Raw genomic sequence first — 19,612 nt, 5'->3', positions numbered from 1 at the left:
CAGTGTTGATTGCTAACTTTCTGGTCATCATTACGTTTGTGTTACCTGCTGGTAGCAACCAGGTAAAGTAAGTGTGGGTTGATTCCTTTAGTTTGACCGTTGTTCACATACTATCAAAACAAAACAGACAACTTATTTGGTTTTATTTACAGCTTATGGTTCAGGATAGGAAACATGGTCCTTGATTGTAAGAACAGATCCTCCTTTCAGCTAAAACCTGGTCACAAATTCTAACTGTTTCAAACCTTATTCATCCAACAGTCTTCAGTGAAGTGCCGGTCACAAATACCAACATTGGTGTAACTCTGTGGCTGGCTCCCAAAAACAAATTCCATCCATTGCTGTCTAGCTGTTCTTTGCTTCAGGAATTTGAACAAATGCAGCTTTTCCTCACAGCCAAAGCATTTCATGTGTCACATGTTGACACTGAAAACCAGGGTCGACCGCGATGTCTTCCAGCCTACACTGAGCAGTCAAGGTGGGTGTGCCTGTCTTTTCATGAACATGTACGAGTCCCTAAAACTGCTATTTTGGTTTTTTTGCTATTTTTGGGCCACCTGTTTTTTGTTTTTGTTTTTGCAACATCTTCAAGAAAAACAAGCTGACAGTCATCGGGAACGTCTCAAAAAGACAGACAAGCTGGAAAAAATCATGAATCACAACAAAAAAAAAAATCATCAACACAAAGAAAATACATGAACATAACTGTAGTTGTTTGTGATTAAACCCACAAGACGACACAGTGGCTGGATCAGCATGCAGGTTAGTCAATGGCATGGCTCAGTGGGTAGAGTGGTCATCCTGTAGCCCAAGGGTTGCCAGTTCGATCCCGGCCCGGAGAGTTCATGTTGAGGTGTCCCTGAGCAAGACACTGAACCCCTAATTGCTCCTGATGGGTTGAGCACCTTGCATGGCAGCTTCTGCCGTGTGTGTGAATGGGTGAATGTGACGTACATGTAAAGCGCTTTGGATAAAAGTACATATAATACTATATAAGTACAGACCATTTACCATTTTACTTTTTTTTTTTCTTCTTATTTCCAAAGTTGTTTGGATTTATAAAAGGTAAAAATAATAAAACTTAAATTTGTCCAGTAAATGACTCGTTTGAGTGTGACAGTATGAGGCATTGCAGGTGCTACTCTAATCTGTGGGTTAAGGTAATTATTATTTTTGTCACTGCTGAGCTTCCATACAGACAGGAACGCCCAGCGAGCCTTCCGGAGGGAGAGGGAAACATCTGGAGCAGTGTTGAGTCTGAGTGTTCTGTTGGCTGTCAGGTGAGTTTGTTTCCGTTCGTCTCTGTCCTTCTTTGTCCAGTACTGCTGTTTCTGCTCCTTTTTCTGCAGCTGCAGACGGGAAACCGTTAATGTTGCAACGCTGCAGCTGCAGACACCAGATTAATCTTTAAAGTTCTTTTCCTTCTCTGATCCCTGCAGGATTTATTTGCAGAAACATAGTTTCCCAAAGACGTGAAGTTTCTGAGAAATGAAGAAATCTGCTCTTTTAGTTTTATTTCATGCATCTATGTTTTTCTGAACCATAAAATAATTCTTTTAATGACCTTGATCTGCTTTATCAACTGTTTTGTGAAACTTTTTTACTCAAGTGAATCAGGAGATGTCACTACGTGGAGTTTAGTTTGTGCTGCAGGGGAGGGAGGAAAGTTAAAACAACGCGCTGAGTTGGGATCATTTCTGTGGTTCTTCATTTCCAGTTTTTACAGCTTCATACTCGTCTTAACTTCCCTGCATAGACCTGACAGCTGAAGATAAAGATTTACTTTATCTCTGAATCAGGTTCAACATCTGTGTTTGTTTTTAGTCACGTAAACTTTCTTCATGAACTCAGCGAGCTGCTGATGCTGCAGTTAAACTGAAGGCAGCATCGATGAGACGCTCAGACGAGCTGAAAGTTAACATCTGACCTCTGACCTCCTGCACAGACCTGGAGCAGGAAACAAAGATGATGAGTTCTGTCATGATGTTCCGGTTTTAATGGTTCTGAAATCTAAATTATCCTCATCAATCAGGTCAGAGATGCAGGATCATGTGACCTGCTGTCCATGGGCTTTGTCCGGCTCATCTAAATTAGCTCTATCAGTTACAAATAATCCAACCTGAACCTGTAAACAGATTACAGATCAGTCTGATCCCAAATCATCGATTCCAGGAGATTCCAGGTGATTCAGCAGCATGTTGTCCTTAGCTGCACACTCGCTTCGCCTGGGGACCTTCGGTTGCCAAGGAGGCAGGCGATCCATAGCAACGATCATCTCTGGAAACGAGACGTCCAAGTAGGTCACCATCCCGGTCTGGCCCGGTTTATCTAGTCCGAGCGGACGTGTCTCAGTACTGATCCTGGTTCTGTGTGCAGGTTGGTGAGGGAGAGGCTGAAGAAGGAGGTGGAGAAGATGAAGAGTCAGTTCTCCGGGTTCAGACCCAGTCTGGTGGTTCTACAGGTGAGTCAGAATCTAAATCCAGTCACACATCAGGCCACCTGTGATGTCTCCTGCTGGTCGAAGCCACCTAAAGATGTTCTCCAGTTAATTAAACCAAGAAAAATGAAGTGATCTGCAGCATCACCTGCTGACTGGTGAACCGGCCTGACCCTGCTGTGTTTACTGCAGCTGCTCCTCTTCCCAACGCTGCAGATCTGGACCAGTCAGACCTGGTCCGGTCAGACTGACTTGAACCTGTACAGGTTTAGTCAAAGATCAATATGGTTCACCAGTGGAGGCAGATTTCTGTCTCATTCACACAAACGAGGTCACGTTGATCATTAACGTGCTGCAGTGTGACGTCTGCTGCTTCAGCTCCACCTGCTGGTGACACCTGGTCACAGCACCTGTGTGATCAGCTGACATCAGTTTCTCTTTGGTTCCAGCTTTTTTTTTAGCAGGATTAAGTGTCCATGTGACCTCACATATCAATGCTCAGATGACATTTTTGATGTGATGCTTTCAGATGTGTGTGTGTTTAATGTGTTGGTGATCTAAGGTGTGTGTTTCAGGTGGGAGACAGAGACGACTCCAACCTCTACATCAGCACTAAACTGAAGGCTGCAGCAGAGGTGAGAAACTCAGGGTTCAGCATGTTTATACACCCTGTGGTCACACGCCGTGAATTCATCCGCCTCTGAAAGTAGATCCAGATAACCAGATCAAACCTGTTCATCTGGCAGAAGTTGGTCTGTTTGTAGGCGTTAATGATAAAAACAGACTGAAGTTCTAGTTTGTAACTTTCAGACACTGAAAAAAACTTTCACTACATTTTTATTTCAGTCTGTAGGTTGTAATCTTTCACTTTACCAGCAGACGTCACTAAAGTCCCCAATTAATCATTTAAATGAACTGATTTGTCCTCTTCATCCTCATCTTCATGTTAATCGTGATTATTTTATTCATCTTTACTTTCTTCTTCTTCTTCACCTTCATTTACATCTTCATCATGATTTTCATCCTCATCACTTTCACCATCTTCCCTATCATCATCCACATCATTCTCATCTTCATCATCTTCAGTCTAATCTTAATCATCATCCTTATTTCAGCTTGGTCTTCATCTTCCTCATCCTTATTGTCACCCACGTCCTAATCCTCATCCTAATTAATCCTCATCCTCATCCATCTTCATCCTTTTGTCCATCCTTATCTTCTTCATCATCCTTATCCTTTTTCCCCTTCATCCTCATCTCCATCTCTATCCTCCTCCTGCTCCTCCTCCTCCTCTTCCTAATCATCATAATAATTTTTCATCCCTATCATCATCCTCATCCTTAGTTTCATCCTCATCTTCCTCCTCATGCTCATCCTCCTTATTATGATAGAAAGATAAGAATGAGGACAAGGGACAGGAATGAAGATTAGAATAAAGATGAGAATGATGTGGATGAAGATGACATTTAGAAGATGAGGAAAACAGATTTTTTAAAGGTTGTCTTTGACTTCTGACTTCATAGCTGTTCAGTCCTGTAAAGCTTCAACCACTCAGCCCAACTAGAATCTTTACCTCACAGTTTCCATCAGTGGATTCATAGATCAGTTCCCTTCCTCCGATCACCACTATTGGATCAAATCGGCTCAGACAGAAACACACAAATGCTCATCAAACTGATCCCTCTGTGATTCCTGTTAACCTGAACTTAGATGTAATCACCACAAACCAGTTCTCTAACACTCAAAAAAAGCTCTTCCATCTCACCAGATGGTGGTGGCACCTGCAGACACCTGTGCTGGTTCATCCTGACTTGGTTTGATTTGTTGAACTGATTCAGGGAGAGTCACAGAGGTGGACTCGTACCTCAAACCTTCCTCAGTGTCGTTTCTTGTCTGCAGATTGGAATTGATGCCAAACATGTGCGGCTGCCGAACAGAGTGACTCAGGAGGAGGTGAGCAACCCACGTCATCTCTGACTGGCGCCCCATAGAGATGAAGATCTGACTACTTCCTGTTTCCCATCGTCCTGCAGGTGCTGCGGAGCATCATGTCCGTCAATGAGAACCCGTCAGTCCACGGCCTGATCGTCCAGCTGCCTCTGGACTCCATCAACCGCATCAACACCGAACTCGTAACTAACGCGGTCTCTCCAGAGAAGGACGTAGATGGGTCAGTACCGTACCGCGAACATGGAACAAGTCATTCATTCTTTTGTTCGGAAGGGTTTCCTCCGTCTCCAGACATCACCTAGTATACTGTGTGTTTATGTGTGTGTGTGTGTGTGTGTGTGTGTGTGTGTGTGTGTAGTCTGAGTTGTATTAACGCAGGGAAGCTGTCTCGGGGTGATCTTAACGACTGTTTTATCCCCTGCACCCCCAACGGCTGCATGGAGCTCATCAGACAGACAGGTGACACATCAGAAACACTGGATACACTGGGGACACTGTTGGTAACAATAGGATGATGGGGAAACACTGTGAACACCAGGAACATTTGGGATACTTGGAAAATTGAGAAGACTGGGGACATGGGAAACACTGGTGGGACTGGGAACAATGAGGACATTGGGGACACTGGGAACACTGGGGATGCTGGGAACACTGGGAACATTGTTGATAACATTAGGATGATGGGGAAACACTGCGAATACCAGAAACATTTGGGATACTTCGAAAATTGGGACACTGGGGACACTGGTAACATTGGGGATGCTGGGAACTGGGGACAGTGAGAGCACTGCAGACAGAGGGAACACTGGGAACAACAATATTTCCAGGTTTTGTCATGTTGAGGTTCTGGTTCAGGTTCAGGTTCTGGTTCAGGTTTAGGAGGTGGTCTGCTGTTCTGTTGAACCAGCCACCAACTCCAGCCTTTAGACCTCAGGTGTGTTTAGCTCATGTATGACCTTCCTGTCCGGGTGCAGGCGTGTCCGTGGTTGGGAAGCACGCCGTGGTCATCGGTCGCAGTAAGATCGTTGGAGCTCCGATGCACGACCTGCTGCTGTGGAGCCACGCCACTGTGACCACCTGTCACTCAAAGACAGTTGACCTACCTGTGCAGGTGACCAGACACAACCACACCTGGTTCACGGGTGGCAACAGGAAGTCAGAGGTTTTACTAATCTGAAAGTAAAGCTGAAAATCTTCAGTCATCAGCAGTTTTCCCTCAGCTTCACGCTGCAGGTGTGGGACTTTGTGATGATGCGTTTCCTGTGCGCAGGTGGGCCGGGCTGACATCCTGGTGGTGGGGGCAGGCAGAGCAGAGATGGTGCTTGGAGAGTGGGTGAAAGAGGGAGCCGTGGTCATCGACTGTGGAATCAATCACATCCCAGGTTCAATAGATCAATAAATGTATCAATAAATTAGCTCTACAGCTGTATGTGACCTCTGACCTTTGACCTCACAGATGAGACGAAGGCGAGCGGCAAACGGCTGGTCGGAGACGTTCACTACACCTCAGCCAATCAGAGAGCGGGATTCATCACGCCTGTTCCAGGAGGGGTGGGACCAATGACGGTAGCCATGCTGATGGAGGTTAGTATTTTATTTTATTTTATTTTATTTTATTTTATTTTATTTTATTTTATTTTATTTGTGTTTCTTTGCATTTTTTTCTTTTATTTTGGACAATTATAATAAGAAAAAATGTTTTGCCATATCCGACATACTGTGGGAAAGTTTATGTAAAACTTACACAAACTCCATTTTAATTTTACAAAAAGAGCTTTAAAAATCATCTGCAGAAAATCTGTCAAATCCATCATTTACTCAGTTCAAGTTTTCGGAGTTAGTGAATTACTGTATTTTACTAATTATAAATAAAGCACATAAGAACATTCATTCATCACTCAGTTTAGTTTAGTTCAGTTTAGTTCAGTTTATTTGCCATTTGCAGTACAAAAAACCACATTGGAAAACAGTTGCAAGAAGCTCAAAGCATTGTCCACATATAAACAGGCGAAACATAAAAACACAAGCCTAAAAAAGACACACATGGATAGATCATAAGAACACTTAGATACCAGTAATATAATAAAACAACAAAACACTGTATAAATAAGTAGCAATAAAAAGGTAATAAAAGCAATACAATAAGGTGCTTGTTCGAAGTATTCAAGGTGCATTGTTCAAAGTCTTCACAGCTTGTGGAAAAAAGCTGTTAACATGACAAGATGTAGTGCATTTAACCGAGCGATATCTTTTCCCTGAGGGGAGGAGGTTAAACATCTCGGAAGCAGGGTGGCCAGAGGGATCCCTGATGATCTGCAAAGCTCTGGTTAAAAGTCTGGATTTGTAGGTGACCTCTAGGACTGGTGGGTCACAGCCAATTGTCCTACGAGCAGAGCGAACCACTTTGTTTAAAATTTTCTTTTTCACAGTGAGATTACCGAACCACACAGTAATAGAGCTGGTAAGAAGACTCTCTATACCACACCGATAAAAGTTTAAAAGAATAGTTTTGTTTGGAGTAAACTCCCTTAGTTTCCGTAAAAAGGACACGGAGCTTTTGGTCCCGACTCGCCTCGGGTTGTGACGTGGAGCTTTTGGTTCCGACTCGCCTCGGGTTGTGACGCGGAGCTTTTGGTTCCGACTCACCTCGGGTTGTGACGCAGAGCTTTTGGTTCCTGACTCGCCTCGGGTTGTGACGCGGAGCTTTTGGTTCCCGACTCGCCTCGGGTTGTGACGCGGAGCTTTTGGTTCCCGACTCTCCTCGGGTTGTGACGCGGAGCTTTTGGTCCCGACTTGCCTCGGGTTGTGACGCGGAGCTTTTGGTTCCCGACTCGCCTCGGGTTGTGACGCGGAGCTTTTAGTCCCGACTCGCCTCGGGTTGTGACGCGGAGCTTTTGGTTCCGACTCGCCTCGGGTTGTGACGCGGAGCTTTTGGTTCCGACTCGCCTCGGGTTGTGACGCGGAGCTTTTGGTTCCGACTCGCCTCGGGTTGTGACGCGGAGCTTTTGGTTCCGACTCGTCTCGGGTTGTGACGCGGAGCTTTTGGTTCCGGCTCGCCTCGGGTTGTGACGCGGAGCCTTTGGTTCCCGACTCGCCTCGGGTTGTGACGCGGAGCTTTTGGTCCCGACTCGCCTCGGGTTGTGACGCGACGCTTTTGGTCCCGACTCGCCTCGGGTTGTGACGCGGAGCTTTTGGTTCCGACTCGCCTCGGGTTGTGACGCGGAGCTTTTGGTCCTGACTCGCCTCGGGTTGTGACGCAGAGCTTTTGGTTCCGACTCTCCTCGGGTTGTGACGTGGAGCTTTTGGTTCCGACTTGCCTCGGGTTGTGACGCGGAGCTTTTGGTCCCGACTCTCCTCGGGATGTGACGCGGAACTTTTGGTCCCGACTCGCCTCGGGTTGTGACGCGGAGCTTTTGGTTCTGACTCGCCTCAGGTTGTGACGTGGAGCTTTTGGTTCCAACTCGCCTCGGGTTGTGATCGAGTTCTTCTGCTGTGTGTTTCAGAACACCGTACAGAGCGCTCAGCGGTTCCTGCTGAGGAATCAGTCTCTCAGGTGAAACACCAAACAGGTAAGACGGAACTTCTTCAGGAAGAACCTGTGGATGATGTTTGTTGGTGAAACCAGCAGCAGATCTGACAAACAATTAAAGTTCATGATGAAAACATCAAAACATTTTGTGTGTTTCTGGATCCTGTTCCTTCTTCTTTGCATGATGGAGTTTTAACTTGCATTTGTGAATTTCAGGGTGAACAGAGTCCACAGATTTCTGGAAGTCTTCCTGATTCCATGCGGTGATTTCCAGTCTGGGTTCATGTCTGGTTTTAATGGACTGCTGCCTGAGGACCCCAAAATCACCAGCATCCAGTTTGGAGCTTTGGACTTGTCCCTAGCACACAGAGATTCCTCCTGTTCTCTGAATTATGATGATTTTATACACTGTAGATGCTGGAATTTTCAAAGTTTTTAACAATTTTTCATTGAGGGACATTTTTTCTGCAATTTTTAGACCCAGTTTGTCTCAGATTGGTGAAACTGTCCATCTGTCCATCTGAGAGACTCTGCCTCTCTGAAATGCACCTTATACCCAGTCATGTTTCTGACATGTTCTCAGTTAACCTAATTAGTTGTCAGATGCTCCTCCAGTTGTTTTCTTGTGCTGGTTACTTTTCCAGCCTTTTGTTGCTCTTGTTCCAACTTTTTACATAAATGTTTGTGCCATCAGATTTTCCATGAAATGATTAAATGTCTGAGTTTCAACATCTGAAATGTTGTTTATGCTCTATTGGGAATAAAATTTGGCTTGATGAGATTTGGAAATCATTGCATTCTTTTTTTATTGAGACTTCAAACATTTCTTGAGTTGGGGTTGTAGCTTATTTACTGTCTCAGTATGTGAAGTTATTATTGTTTGTTTAAGTCTCCGTTTGGTCTGACTGACAGCTGTGAAATGATGTCGTTGTTTCGGCTGATTGATGAGTAATAACAGCTCCTGCTGAAAATCATCTGACGTCACGTTTTCTAAGGTTCTGTTTGATTCTTGCTCATGAAAACTAAATTGTATTCAGAGGTTTTAAATCAGACGCTTTGATCTCGTCTTCTTCTTTTTGAGGTCAGTGCAGAGCAGCTGGGAAACGTGCAAAATTAGATTCTCATAAACAGACAGGCACACTGTTTTAAACCATAAACATGCTGAATGATGAAGATCAGATTTATTTCACATCACTGCAGATTTAATCACTCACATCAGGATCCAACAGAAACATCAGATATTCACAATTAATCTGCAAATATCAATTAACACAAATGAACTGAGCTAACAGCTTAATCTGTTATTATTCCAAATAAGACAGATATTTACATTTGCTTTATGAAATCGCCTGATTTCTTAGAGTTGGAGGTAATTTGTCACAAAGTAAGTACTCAGATTACTTTCTGGCTGTTTAACATGTAAGTTGAAGTCAGTAAGTAAGTCATGTAAGTCCGTTTTTGTCACAAAACGTAAATCCTGGAGGTTTCCAGTCCTGCAGCTGTGGGAAGTTCGTGGTTGCTGTTGTATGGAGCACATTGGTGACGTTTCAGCCAGTCGTGAACCTCCTGATTTTTCTTATGTTTTCCGAGAGTCTGACAAATGGATGAATGGTCAGATTCTGTAGGCATCTGTATAAGAATCTTCAACTTCTGTGACAAAAACATCAGTTCTGTGGAAATCTGTTTGTGGACTACTGCAGTGCAGCAGTGTTGTCTCAACAGCGCCATCTGCTGTTTGACATAAGGACTGCAGTGACTGTATTAATAGTTATGTATGCACTTTTTTATGTAGCTGTATTGGTTGCACCTGAAAGTAATGCATTACTTCCACCACAAGGTGGCATTAGTTTTTTGCATCTGCAAAAAGCAACAGAACTCTTCACTATTGCAAGACTCTGGTACAAAGTGTTTGTTGCTGTGACATTTGATGCTACTAGAGTACAAATATAAGAAATATGTAGGCAGAACCAAAGACGACCACTAGAAAGAAAAGAAAATACATGAAAACAAGGTTCAGATTAACCTCTGCAGGTAAAGCTAGCATCACAACTATGAACAGTCATTTTAGAGAAAAAGCATCCAACGGTAGGTCAACCTTCTTAGACTAAAAATGTTTAATGTTAGACCTGAAGAACAAATACTGGAACTATTCTTAAAGATGATGGCTAAACCCAAGTTTCCCATCAGAAAACTTGAATAAAATCAGTCTATAAAATAGCAGAAGGCTTTTTTTTTTTTTTTTTTTTAAGGAAGGTTTTCAAGCTTCTCTTAAACACATCTAAAGACTGTGGGCCTCTCAGCTGGTCGGGTAGGGTGTTTCACAGTGTTGGGGCAGCAACTGAAAAGGTTTGATCACCCATGCTATGGAGCTTGGTTCTGGGAACTTGGAAGGTATTTAAGGTTGCAGAACGAAGAGTGTGTGAGGAGGTGTGAGGAGTTCATGTAGGTAAGGAGAGACATGTCCATGAATGCACTGGTGGGTGAGGAGGGAGACCCTGTATTCTGTCCTGAGGGGGACGGGGATCATAAAGGCATGGATGGCCTGTAACTTTTTAAATATCTATGAAGAAAAAAAATGGTTTTTGGTGGTACAATTGGGTGCTCCCCTGTAGATCTGGGTTATTTGGCCCAACACAACAAGGCAGTTATCAAAAAACTTGGAAGTTAAAATGGATTCTGATTTTAAGCTTGACAGTCACGTAAAGGTGAGCTTTTTTCACTTAGGGCAGCTAGCCAAAGTGAAGTTAATTATTCCGAAGCAGGATTTTGAGACCATTATCCATGCCATTATAATGACTCGGCTGGACGACTGTAAAGAATTGTGTTTAGGAATTATTGGGTCTTCCACTGCTCGCCTTCAAATGGTGCAAAATGGTGCTGCACGTTTTGTAACTAGCAAACATAAACATGAACACATTTCTCCGGTTTTAGCATCGCTCCATTGGCTGCCTGTTTCTTTTAGAATGCAGTTTTAAATCATTTTATTTGTTTTTAAATCCCTCCATGGTCTTGCACCACCCTGCCTCAGTGAGCTCCTTCAGCCTTACGCACGTTCATGCTCTTTGAGACCAGCTGATCAGCTGCTCTTGATGGTGCCGAGAACAAAGCATAAGCCCCGAGGAGATCAGGCCTTTGCTGTTGCTGGTCCCAGATTGTGGAACGATCTGTCTCTACATATCAGACAGGCCTCTTCCTTGCATGATTTTAAGTATCTTCTTAAAACTCACTCTTACACTCTTGAGATTTTGACATTTTGCTTCTGATTTTATATTTTAACTTTTCTTATTTATTGTTGTGACTGATTTTATTATTTGTGTTTTAGTCTTCTGTACAGCACGTTGGTTGTTTTTAAAGTGCTTTATAAATAAAGCTGGATTGGATTGACCTTTTCACTATTTCAAAGTCCAAGTGCTGTGTACTCCTCTTTGTGGTGACCGTCTGTTTGCAGCAAGTATACCCACAAACGTAGCGGAACGTTGATGCTTTCATAGCAAGTTTATCCCAGCCCTAAGCAGGGGAGGTCTGTAGGAGATGAAAGCAGTTCTATCACGATAATACACCACATTATCTAAGATTACAGGTACTCTCAGGCAGAGCTTAGACCCAACATTAAATAATCAATGAAAAACCAGCTCCTCTGGTTTCTGGAGTCCTTCTGGTCATCTGTAAGGATCATGAGTTCTGCTTCGAATGTCCTTTGCAGAAATCTGGAAGAAGATCTGGGAAAAGTTTGCAGCACATAAGTTTGATGATTTAGATTCTTCTGAAGTTTAAGGTGGGAGATCCAGAGCACGTACTGGTTCAGGAGCAGCTCAAAATCCTCCAAGAGAAGCAGGAAAAACTTTATTCTCCTCAGGATAAATGGCGTATGGATCAAACGTTGTCAGGCGTGATCTCTGCAGCCTTGTGGCTCTCGCTGCATGCAGCCGTTCTGCTGCTCTCTGGTTAGCTGATCTATAGCGGCGGTCATGGCGGCTCGGACCAGCGAGCGCGCCGTCTGAAGCAGCTGCCGCTCACCATGATCAAAGCTGAGCAAAAGGTGGAGGCTGTTCTGCTGGGAGGAACTGCCCTGCCAACATGCTTCCTCCTCATCTTCCTCAATGACATCATCTGGAGGGCAGAGCTCAATCCGAATGGTGGGTCTATTGGTCGATGGTTGATGGGACCTAGAGGTAGTTAGTTCTGTCTTCTCCTGAGATGACAGCTGAACATCAACATCCACCCTGATTTCAGGGTCAGAGAAGACCTGGTCTTCCTCTGATGAAACCAACTGGACTAGAACCTGGTTTGCGCTGGTGGTTTGAATCGTCTCTGATCCATCTGCTGCATCCTGGAAGTCGTCAGCAGTGGTCTTTGTTAGTTCTGGACTCTCTGCTGCAGCTCCATCCTCAATCAGTTGGTTGACCATCAGCTCCTCTGGATGTCCATCAGTTCCATCATTCTGTTGTTGAGTGGGTTCATCCACCTGAAGCCCCTCCTTCAACTGAGACTCCTCCACCTGAGGCTTCTCCTCCACCTGAGACTCCTCTACCTGAAGCTCCTCTTCCAAATGAGACTCCTCCACCTTAGGCTCCTCTACCGGAAGCTCCTCTTCCAAATGAGACTCCTCCACCTTAGGCTCCTCCTCAGGAAGTCCCTCCCCCTCCTGAGACTCCTCCACCTGAGACTCCTCTACCTGAAGCTCCTCTCCCAAATGAAACTCCTCCACCTGAGGCTTCTCCTCCTGACGTTTCTCCTCCACCTGAGGCTCCTCCTCCACCCGAGGATCCTCCTCCTCAAGCTCCTCCTCCACCTTCATGTTTTCCAGTAGAACAGGTTGTCTTGCTCTCATGAAGAACTCCTGCAGTCTTTTCTGGAGACTCAGTGAAGCTCCGCCTCCTCTCTGTCTGTGAGCTCGCGGAATGTCTGATGAAGTCGTGAATCTCTTGGTCATCATCCTCAGATTAAACCTCTTGTCCTCTTTAAAGCTCCTCTTACAGCCTCCTTCTGTGACGTTCAGAGTGTTGGGGTCCTGCAGCGCCCCCTGTGGTGGCTTCTCCGATCCATCTTCCTCCTTGATGCAAATAACAGCTGAGGAGAATCTACTCCACCACCTCCACCTCCTCCTGTTTCTGATGTCATCACCCTCACCTGCAGCTTCACAGTGCCCAAGACCATCTTCACTGTTCTCCATCTTCTCTAGTTTGGTCTCAGGTTCAACGTCTTTTGTACTCCTGGCTCTGGTTCTCCCCAGCAGCAGCCTCGGTGGTCCTGTTGGCTTCCTCTTCAACCCGACCCTCTCTTCTTGCTGGAAGGCATCTCCATGCCTGGTTGCCATGGTTGGTCTCCTTAGAGAAGCTAATGGAGAAGCTAAGCAGCTTTTCTACTGCTGAGATGAAACACCAGAGAACCTACAGACACACAACAGAAGACATGATGATTTATTAAACTGAGTCCAAGTAAAACATATTCAGATCTCTAAGACGCATATCGCATTTTCTTTAAACATCCAAAACAGGCTGCTGAGGAAGAATCTGGACTTGTTCTCCACTAAGAAACATTCAGGTTAAATGTAGAGAGCATAGGAAGATGGAGTCCATAAACAAATCAATGATGTTTTAATAGTGATGAAATAATAGGAGGAAAATAGAGACCATGAGAATATTAAAACTGGTGCAGATCTGAAACAAAAGTTACTGGAAGGTTCTGATCTGATCTGGTTCCAGTTAGATCCAGATCAAAGTTTAATCTGCAAATGAGTCTGCAGATGAGTCAACATCTGGATTAACATCCTGCTGCTTCTCTAACAGGCTGGAGGCTCCAATTGTTGCCGTCTTAGCTGATGTTATTTACTAAATCATCATCATCTTCATCTTAATCATCATCATCACCATAATTAAAATGATTACGATCACTATTATCATTATCATCATCATCATCATCATCATCATCATCATGATGACCACATCCAACACCACCATAATCTGAATCATGATCATCATCAGCAGCAGCAGCACAATAACCGTTGTTATAGCCACAATAATAACCATAATAACCATCATCATAACCATGATTAATATCATCACCACCACCATCATCATCATCATCATCGTCATCATCATCATAATCATCATCATCATCATCATCATCATCATCATCACTATCATCATAACATCAGGACCATCATCACCATTATAACCATTATCATCATTGCCAACATCATCATCACATCACTCTTACCTTCATCACCATCATAACCATTATAACCATTATCTCATCACCATTTCTACCATTATCATATCTATCACTTTTACTATCATCATCATCATCACCAGTGTTTATTCTTTTTTTCTCAGAGTCAGAGTTTTTCTTCAGGTAGGGAGGATGATGATGTTGAAGGTGAACACTGATGATCTCTGGTCTGAACCATAAACCTATTAATGGCTTTTCTACAGATGAGTCAGTGTGAGGTCACGGCATCACTGAGTGGCGTCCCACTCAGCTTTGAGCCTCAGCCTTGTAAACACCCACCATCAGTAAAAACACCAACACACCAAATAATAAAAATACAAATATGTTTGAAACATCGTTCCTGAAGCTCATGTATCACATCAAACACACACCTCCAGTTAACAGCTGAGCTCATTACTCCATGTACAACAAAATCCTCAGGAGGAAGCAGCCAATCACATTTCATCCTTTGATCAATAAACTGAAACAAGAAGAAAAGTTCAGCAGCTTCATCATTCAGCAAGGATGTGTTTTCCGAACCCACGGCTCCGACCTGATGATGTAAGAAAACTCTGACTGAGAGAAGACTTTCTTCTCCTCGGTGGAGGATTAACTGTGATGAACCTCCTCAGATTAATGATTCTTGATGTCTGAAACAACCAATGATCAGCAGATGTTCACATGTCTTCTAAAGTTACTGAACACTGACAGAGATCAAACTGCTGAGATTTAATGAGGAGCTAAAACATTTCTGTCTGTACAACAAACTGAGTGCTGATGACTCAGAAATGTGTTGATTTATGTCCTTTGATCAGGACGTGATCAATAAACATATTAACTGACATAAACTCACCGATCACCAAGAAACAGCTGATCACAGATTCAATCAGCTCACATCGCACAAACTCAAAGTTCACATCAACCCTCCTCTGGATGTCATCAGTGGATTAAACATGCAGTGATGATGTCATCACACATTCATGATGATGTCGTAAGGCAGATAAATGGATAAAAGATGAATAAAATGAGAAAGTCTCACCTGTCTGCGTCCGGCCGATCCGATTTGCTTCTCTCAGAGATGTCAGGAAGCACCAAGCTCGTCTCGCCTCTGTTGCTGCGCCGCCCCAGTTTCCATGGCAACCGAACTGATTGGCGTCTTGTTTCTCACAAATTGCTTTTTCAATAAGGTGGGGGGGTGGAGAAGGTGGGGAGGAGGGGACGTCCCCCCAGGGGCCAGAAGAAGATTTTATTTCTTTTAATGAGTTCCAGTCAAATTTCCTGTTCACTCACTCACACACACACACACACACACACACACACACACATGCATGCACACACACGATTGCGTGTGTGTGTGCATGTGTGCATGCTTGTGTGTGTGCTGGTCAGCAGCTGGTTGTTAACACAGAGCAAATAAAGTTGACATGCTGTCATTGGAGGCGTTTTGAAATCTCCCAGCATGCAATGCTGAATGTTCTCCAGGTGTGTGTGGGTGAGTGTGTGTTTTTATTTTAATGAGCCCTGCCGGAGGTCTCATGGTGATGATGTCATCACTGCAGCTGTGACTCACCTTCATGACATGACATGACATGAGAATGTGATGAATGTTTCTGCAGACTGAAGATGGAGTAGTTTATTTCCCAAGCTGACGTGACACAAAACCACAGAAGAAGAAACATCTCTGCAGCTGATTGGTGTGTCTCAGCTTCCACTTAGACGCAGGCGGTTAAAGTTTGGTTAAAAACAGTTTAGTTGCAGATTATTTATCACATCATACAATAGAAAAAAACGAGTCATTAATCTTCCACACGACCCTGATTGAAATCAGGTTTCAAACCCATCAGATAACAGCAGAGTCCTCTGAGGACGGTGATCCACACATCTCAGATCAGCCCTGATGAGCTACAAAAACAGGTCGAACCAAAATTAGTTTACTGACCACAAAATGGTCAGCTATAAAACCACAAACACAAGCCATGGTTTCATGGACCCGAGTATTTAGATTAAAAGCCTGACTGGAATAAAAATGCTTTGTGTAAACATACCAGTCAGAGTATTCAGATCCAATCACACTCATCTGGATTAAAATGTCATTATGATCGAGAGGGATGGGTTGTGCCCACTGTTCTTCTCATTAGCATTCAAGAAGACACATATTCCAAAATTTGAGTAGAAACTATTTTTAATGTGCTTGCCTGTTACGTCATTCGTACGTAAAATAATCCCACACTTTACATTACGGTGTTCTGATGATTTGGCATACCCTGTCAAAATAGCATACCTGAAATCCATATTTATAGCTTTATCTGTCAGTTTAGGCTGCTTCATTGTACTACTGTATACTGTTTTGATAGATTGGTTACAAAGGGATATTTGAAATTACAATTGCTAAATTAAATATTAAAGTTAAACATTATACATTCAATCTCACTCAGTTTGGAAGATGGTGCTGGATGCTAATAACTCAATGCTACGACACGTTTAAATGTCCTTACAACTCCACCTGCAAAAAATTAACAGAAAACTACAATATAAGTGCACTTTAATCCCCTTCATCTGGGTTTAAGTAAATTTCCCTTCAGTTAAACAACATTGCCTGAGATTTTTAAAGAATTTAAAGTTATTAAAGAGGGTAAACTGCAGTCAGTAACAAGACAATGTGTTTGTGTTTGTTTCATCTGAAAATCACAGTTTCTGTTTCTGCTGTTGCTCAAAAAAAGTCAGACAGTGGTGCAATTCTGCTCATGTCAAAATTATTTATTTCATTTAAACTCGCAAGAAGAAAACATGCACGTAAACATGCCCACAGATGTGGGGAATATTTCTGTCATCTTCAGGATTTTACCAACACTGTCACGGTGGCTTTGTCCTGCCACAACAAACAACTCTGACACAAAAAGAATAAAATAAATAAGCAAAAAGAAAAAAAAGGTATTGTGGGAAATCTTTAATCATTAATTGAGTTAAAAGCTGCAGGTATAGAGAGAGGAGAAACCGAGCAGGGGAAGCAAGATAGACACCTTTATTACTTTATTAAACTGACTTTAAATGCACCTGAAATTATATTTACCAATAAAACTACACTATTCTAAACACATGTAATCATTTAATGATTGTAAAATGTGCCAGATACCCCAACTGAGTTGAGCCTGGCAAAAAGTAAAAAGTGAGGCGGGAATTGGTGGTGATCCTCAGCCCTCCTCAAAAAATGTGTCTACTGAAAGTCCAGAAGTAAATAAATAATCCAGTTTTTTCTGTCTTTTATCATTTCAGTTGTTAGCACCAGTTTGTTAAATACTAAGTTGCTGCAGTATACCTTATATTGTTAGAGCTACAGCTGGGTTTTTTTTAAGAAAAACAGTGACCCTACTCTCACGTGACTAACCGATGCTCAGCTACATCTTAGTAAATACACAACTGAAAGGTTGTCCGTGTCACTTCCATCTGAAAATAAGCTCCTCTCACCAAGATAATGCATCATTCAGCTTTTTAGAATTGCATTTGTAATAACTTTGTTTCTGGACACCTGATGATTGAAATCCTAAATAAAAAAAAACTATCAAAAACTTCATAAATTAGAAGCACTCAAAGACTTCTTCCAAGCCATTGTAATTGTTTAATTGTTAAATTTTCCAATGATTGCGTACATTATTTTAATATTAGAAGCATGATCCAGATCACCCTAAAATCTAATCACTTGTTCTGTATTCTATTTCCTGAAAATTTCAGCAAAATCCACACATAACTTTTTTAGTAATGTTGCTAACAGACAGAAAAACCAATGCTGCTGAGTACATGATCTCCGTCTTGGCAGTGGTAATAAAGAGGATTGATGGATTTTGTTGGATTATGTTCAAAGCTGTGACAAAGCACTTATATGCTCAAAATCAGTTTCTCTCTTTGAGTTAATGCCACATTCAGATTTAGCAGCTTATTAGCTCTCACATTAGCAGCTAACACAGAGAGCCCGAACTTCGCCATGTTCAAATGGTAAATGGTAAATGGTCCATATTTACCGTCTTTACTGTACCTGGAACAATACCCAAAGTGCTTTACATATACATCACATTCACCCATTCACACACACATTCACACACCGATGGCGGAAATAAATACCAAATGTTTTTAAAATAACAGGAAGTGATGTCACCACGAACATCTAAGCTCTAAAATTAATTTAGTATTGGACTGGTAAATGTAAACAATGATCTTTTGAATATCTCATTTCAGAGGTGTATGTAGATGAATTTTACAGTAATCTGATTACTCTCAGACATTTGATTTTGATGGTCATGTAAACTGTGTTTTAAAAACATTTATCTGAGAATGTCTTTAACCTTCAAGAAACATTGAATTGATTGAAGTTTATTTGAACATAATGACAAATAAAAACAAAAAATAAAAATACATCACCAAAAATAAAACAAAAAGTTCAAAAGGAGTGGGTGGAAGCAAAAGCTTATATCATCTCACCCCAGTAAATTACAACAGTATTCAGATTCAATCACATTCTCACTACCACTGAGTTACACCATTCGGTCCATACAATCAATATCACCCTATGGAATATGTTTTTATCATGAAACTATGTAATAACAATAATCATCGCAAATCAACAATAATCAACATTACAGTAATAATAATAATAATAATGATACCACATAGTAAAATATTCTTATTATGTTACATAATAAGCTTAAAAAATCTATTATAATGATGACGTTATTCAGTAATAACAATAATAATAATAATGATAATAAAACAATAATAACAGCAATAACAGTGGCAACAATTATATCAATAATTATAAGAGAAATACTCCTTCATCTATTCCAGACCATTTCTGTACCAATCAAATATCATTTCTTTATATACTAATTATATTTGTATTTTTGAAGACCGCCTGTGTTCTTCCCCTATCCTGTTCCACAGTTTGACCCACAGACAGACACACAAAAACTTTTCCAGGTGCTTCTCACCAGGTTTTAAAAACTGTGTTCCCTCGTAAATTATACCCCCGTCTCTCTGGCTGAAAAGCTTCTGTATATGGTAATAAGTTCCTGCTAGCTTTAAACATAATCTGTGCTGTGTGATAATTAACCAGGTCCTGGAGTTTTAGTAATTTGGATTGTAAAAACAGATTGTTTGTATGATCCAGATAACTTACCTTATGTATAACACGGATTGCCCGTTTTTGTAATATTAATAACGAATAAAGTGTGTTTTTATAATTATTGCCCCAGACCTCTATACAGTATACTAAGCAAGGTAATATTAGTGAGCAATAAAGAATATAAAGTGATTTATAATCCAGGACCTGCTTCATTTTATTTATGATTGAGATACTTTTTGCCATTTTATTTTCTATGTGTTTGATGTGAGGCTTCCAACTAATTTTATTATCTAGCATCACTCCCAAAAACTTTATTTCTTTTACATATTCAATAATTTCATTATTTATGCATATGTTTATATCATCTTTCTTT

The 19,612-nt window shown here is 42.0% G+C and overlaps 2 protein-coding genes across 2 annotated transcripts; one reads left to right on the top strand and one right to left on the bottom strand.

Moving 5' to 3' along the window:
* Positions 1–1,120: 1,120 nt before the first annotated feature.
* Positions 1,121–8,616, top strand: mthfd1a (methylenetetrahydrofolate dehydrogenase (NADP+ dependent) 1a, methenyltetrahydrofolate cyclohydrolase, formyltetrahydrofolate synthetase). Its single transcript, XM_041975595.1, has 12 exons — positions 1,121–1,280; positions 2,173–2,296; positions 2,377–2,461; positions 3,013–3,072; positions 4,337–4,390; positions 4,471–4,607; positions 4,746–4,846; positions 5,362–5,498; positions 5,658–5,769; positions 5,844–5,971; positions 7,891–7,956; positions 8,133–8,616. The coding sequence occupies exons 2-11, from the start codon at positions 2,196–2,198 to the stop codon at positions 7,942–7,944; spliced, it is 969 nt and encodes a 322-aa protein (XP_041831529.1). The 5' UTR covers positions 1,121–1,280; positions 2,173–2,195; the 3' UTR covers positions 7,945–7,956; positions 8,133–8,616.
* A 2,790-nt stretch (positions 8,617–11,406) lies between these two features.
* On the bottom strand, positions 11,407–13,233 carry LOC121633610. The gene is made up of 2 exons (XM_041975749.1): positions 12,625–13,233; positions 11,407–12,414 (listed from the first exon to the last, which is right to left on the bottom strand). Exons 1-2 carry the CDS (start codon positions 13,231–13,233, stop codon positions 11,800–11,802), a joined length of 1,224 nt encoding a protein of 407 aa, XP_041831683.1. The 3' UTR covers positions 11,407–11,799.
* Between the last annotated feature and the right edge of the window lie 6,379 nt (positions 13,234–19,612).

Source organism: Melanotaenia boesemani, chromosome 22 (assembly GCF_017639745.1).
Source record: "Melanotaenia boesemani isolate fMelBoe1 chromosome 22, fMelBoe1.pri, whole genome shotgun sequence".
NCBI lineage: Eukaryota > Metazoa > Chordata > Actinopteri > Atheriniformes > Melanotaeniidae > Melanotaenia > Melanotaenia boesemani.
The sequence above is the reverse complement of the archived record's forward strand: the minus strand, read 5'-3'. Positions and strand labels throughout refer to the sequence as shown.

Bases quoted from the DNA above. Each gene is read 5' to 3' on its own strand.
- mthfd1a (XM_041975595.1), top strand. From the start codon at position 2,196: ATGTTGTCCTTAGCTGCACACTCGCTTCGCCTGGGGACCTTCGGTTGC. The intron at 4,608-4,745 runs GTCAGTACCGTA...GTGTGTGTGTAG, and splicing joins CCAGAGAAGGACGTAGATGG to TCTGAGTTGTATTAACGCAG. The intron at 5,499-5,657 runs GTGACCAGACAC...TCCTGTGCGCAG, and splicing joins CAGTTGACCTACCTGTGCAG to GTGGGCCGGGCTGACATCCT.
- LOC121633610 (XM_041975749.1), bottom strand. From the start codon at position 13,233: ATGGCAACCAGGCATGGAGATGCCTTCCAGCAAGAAGAGAGGGTCGGG. The intron at 12,415-12,624 runs GTGGAGGAGTTT...GAGAAGCCTCAG, and splicing joins GTCAGGAGGAGAAGCCTCAG to GTGGAGGAGTCTCAGTTGAA.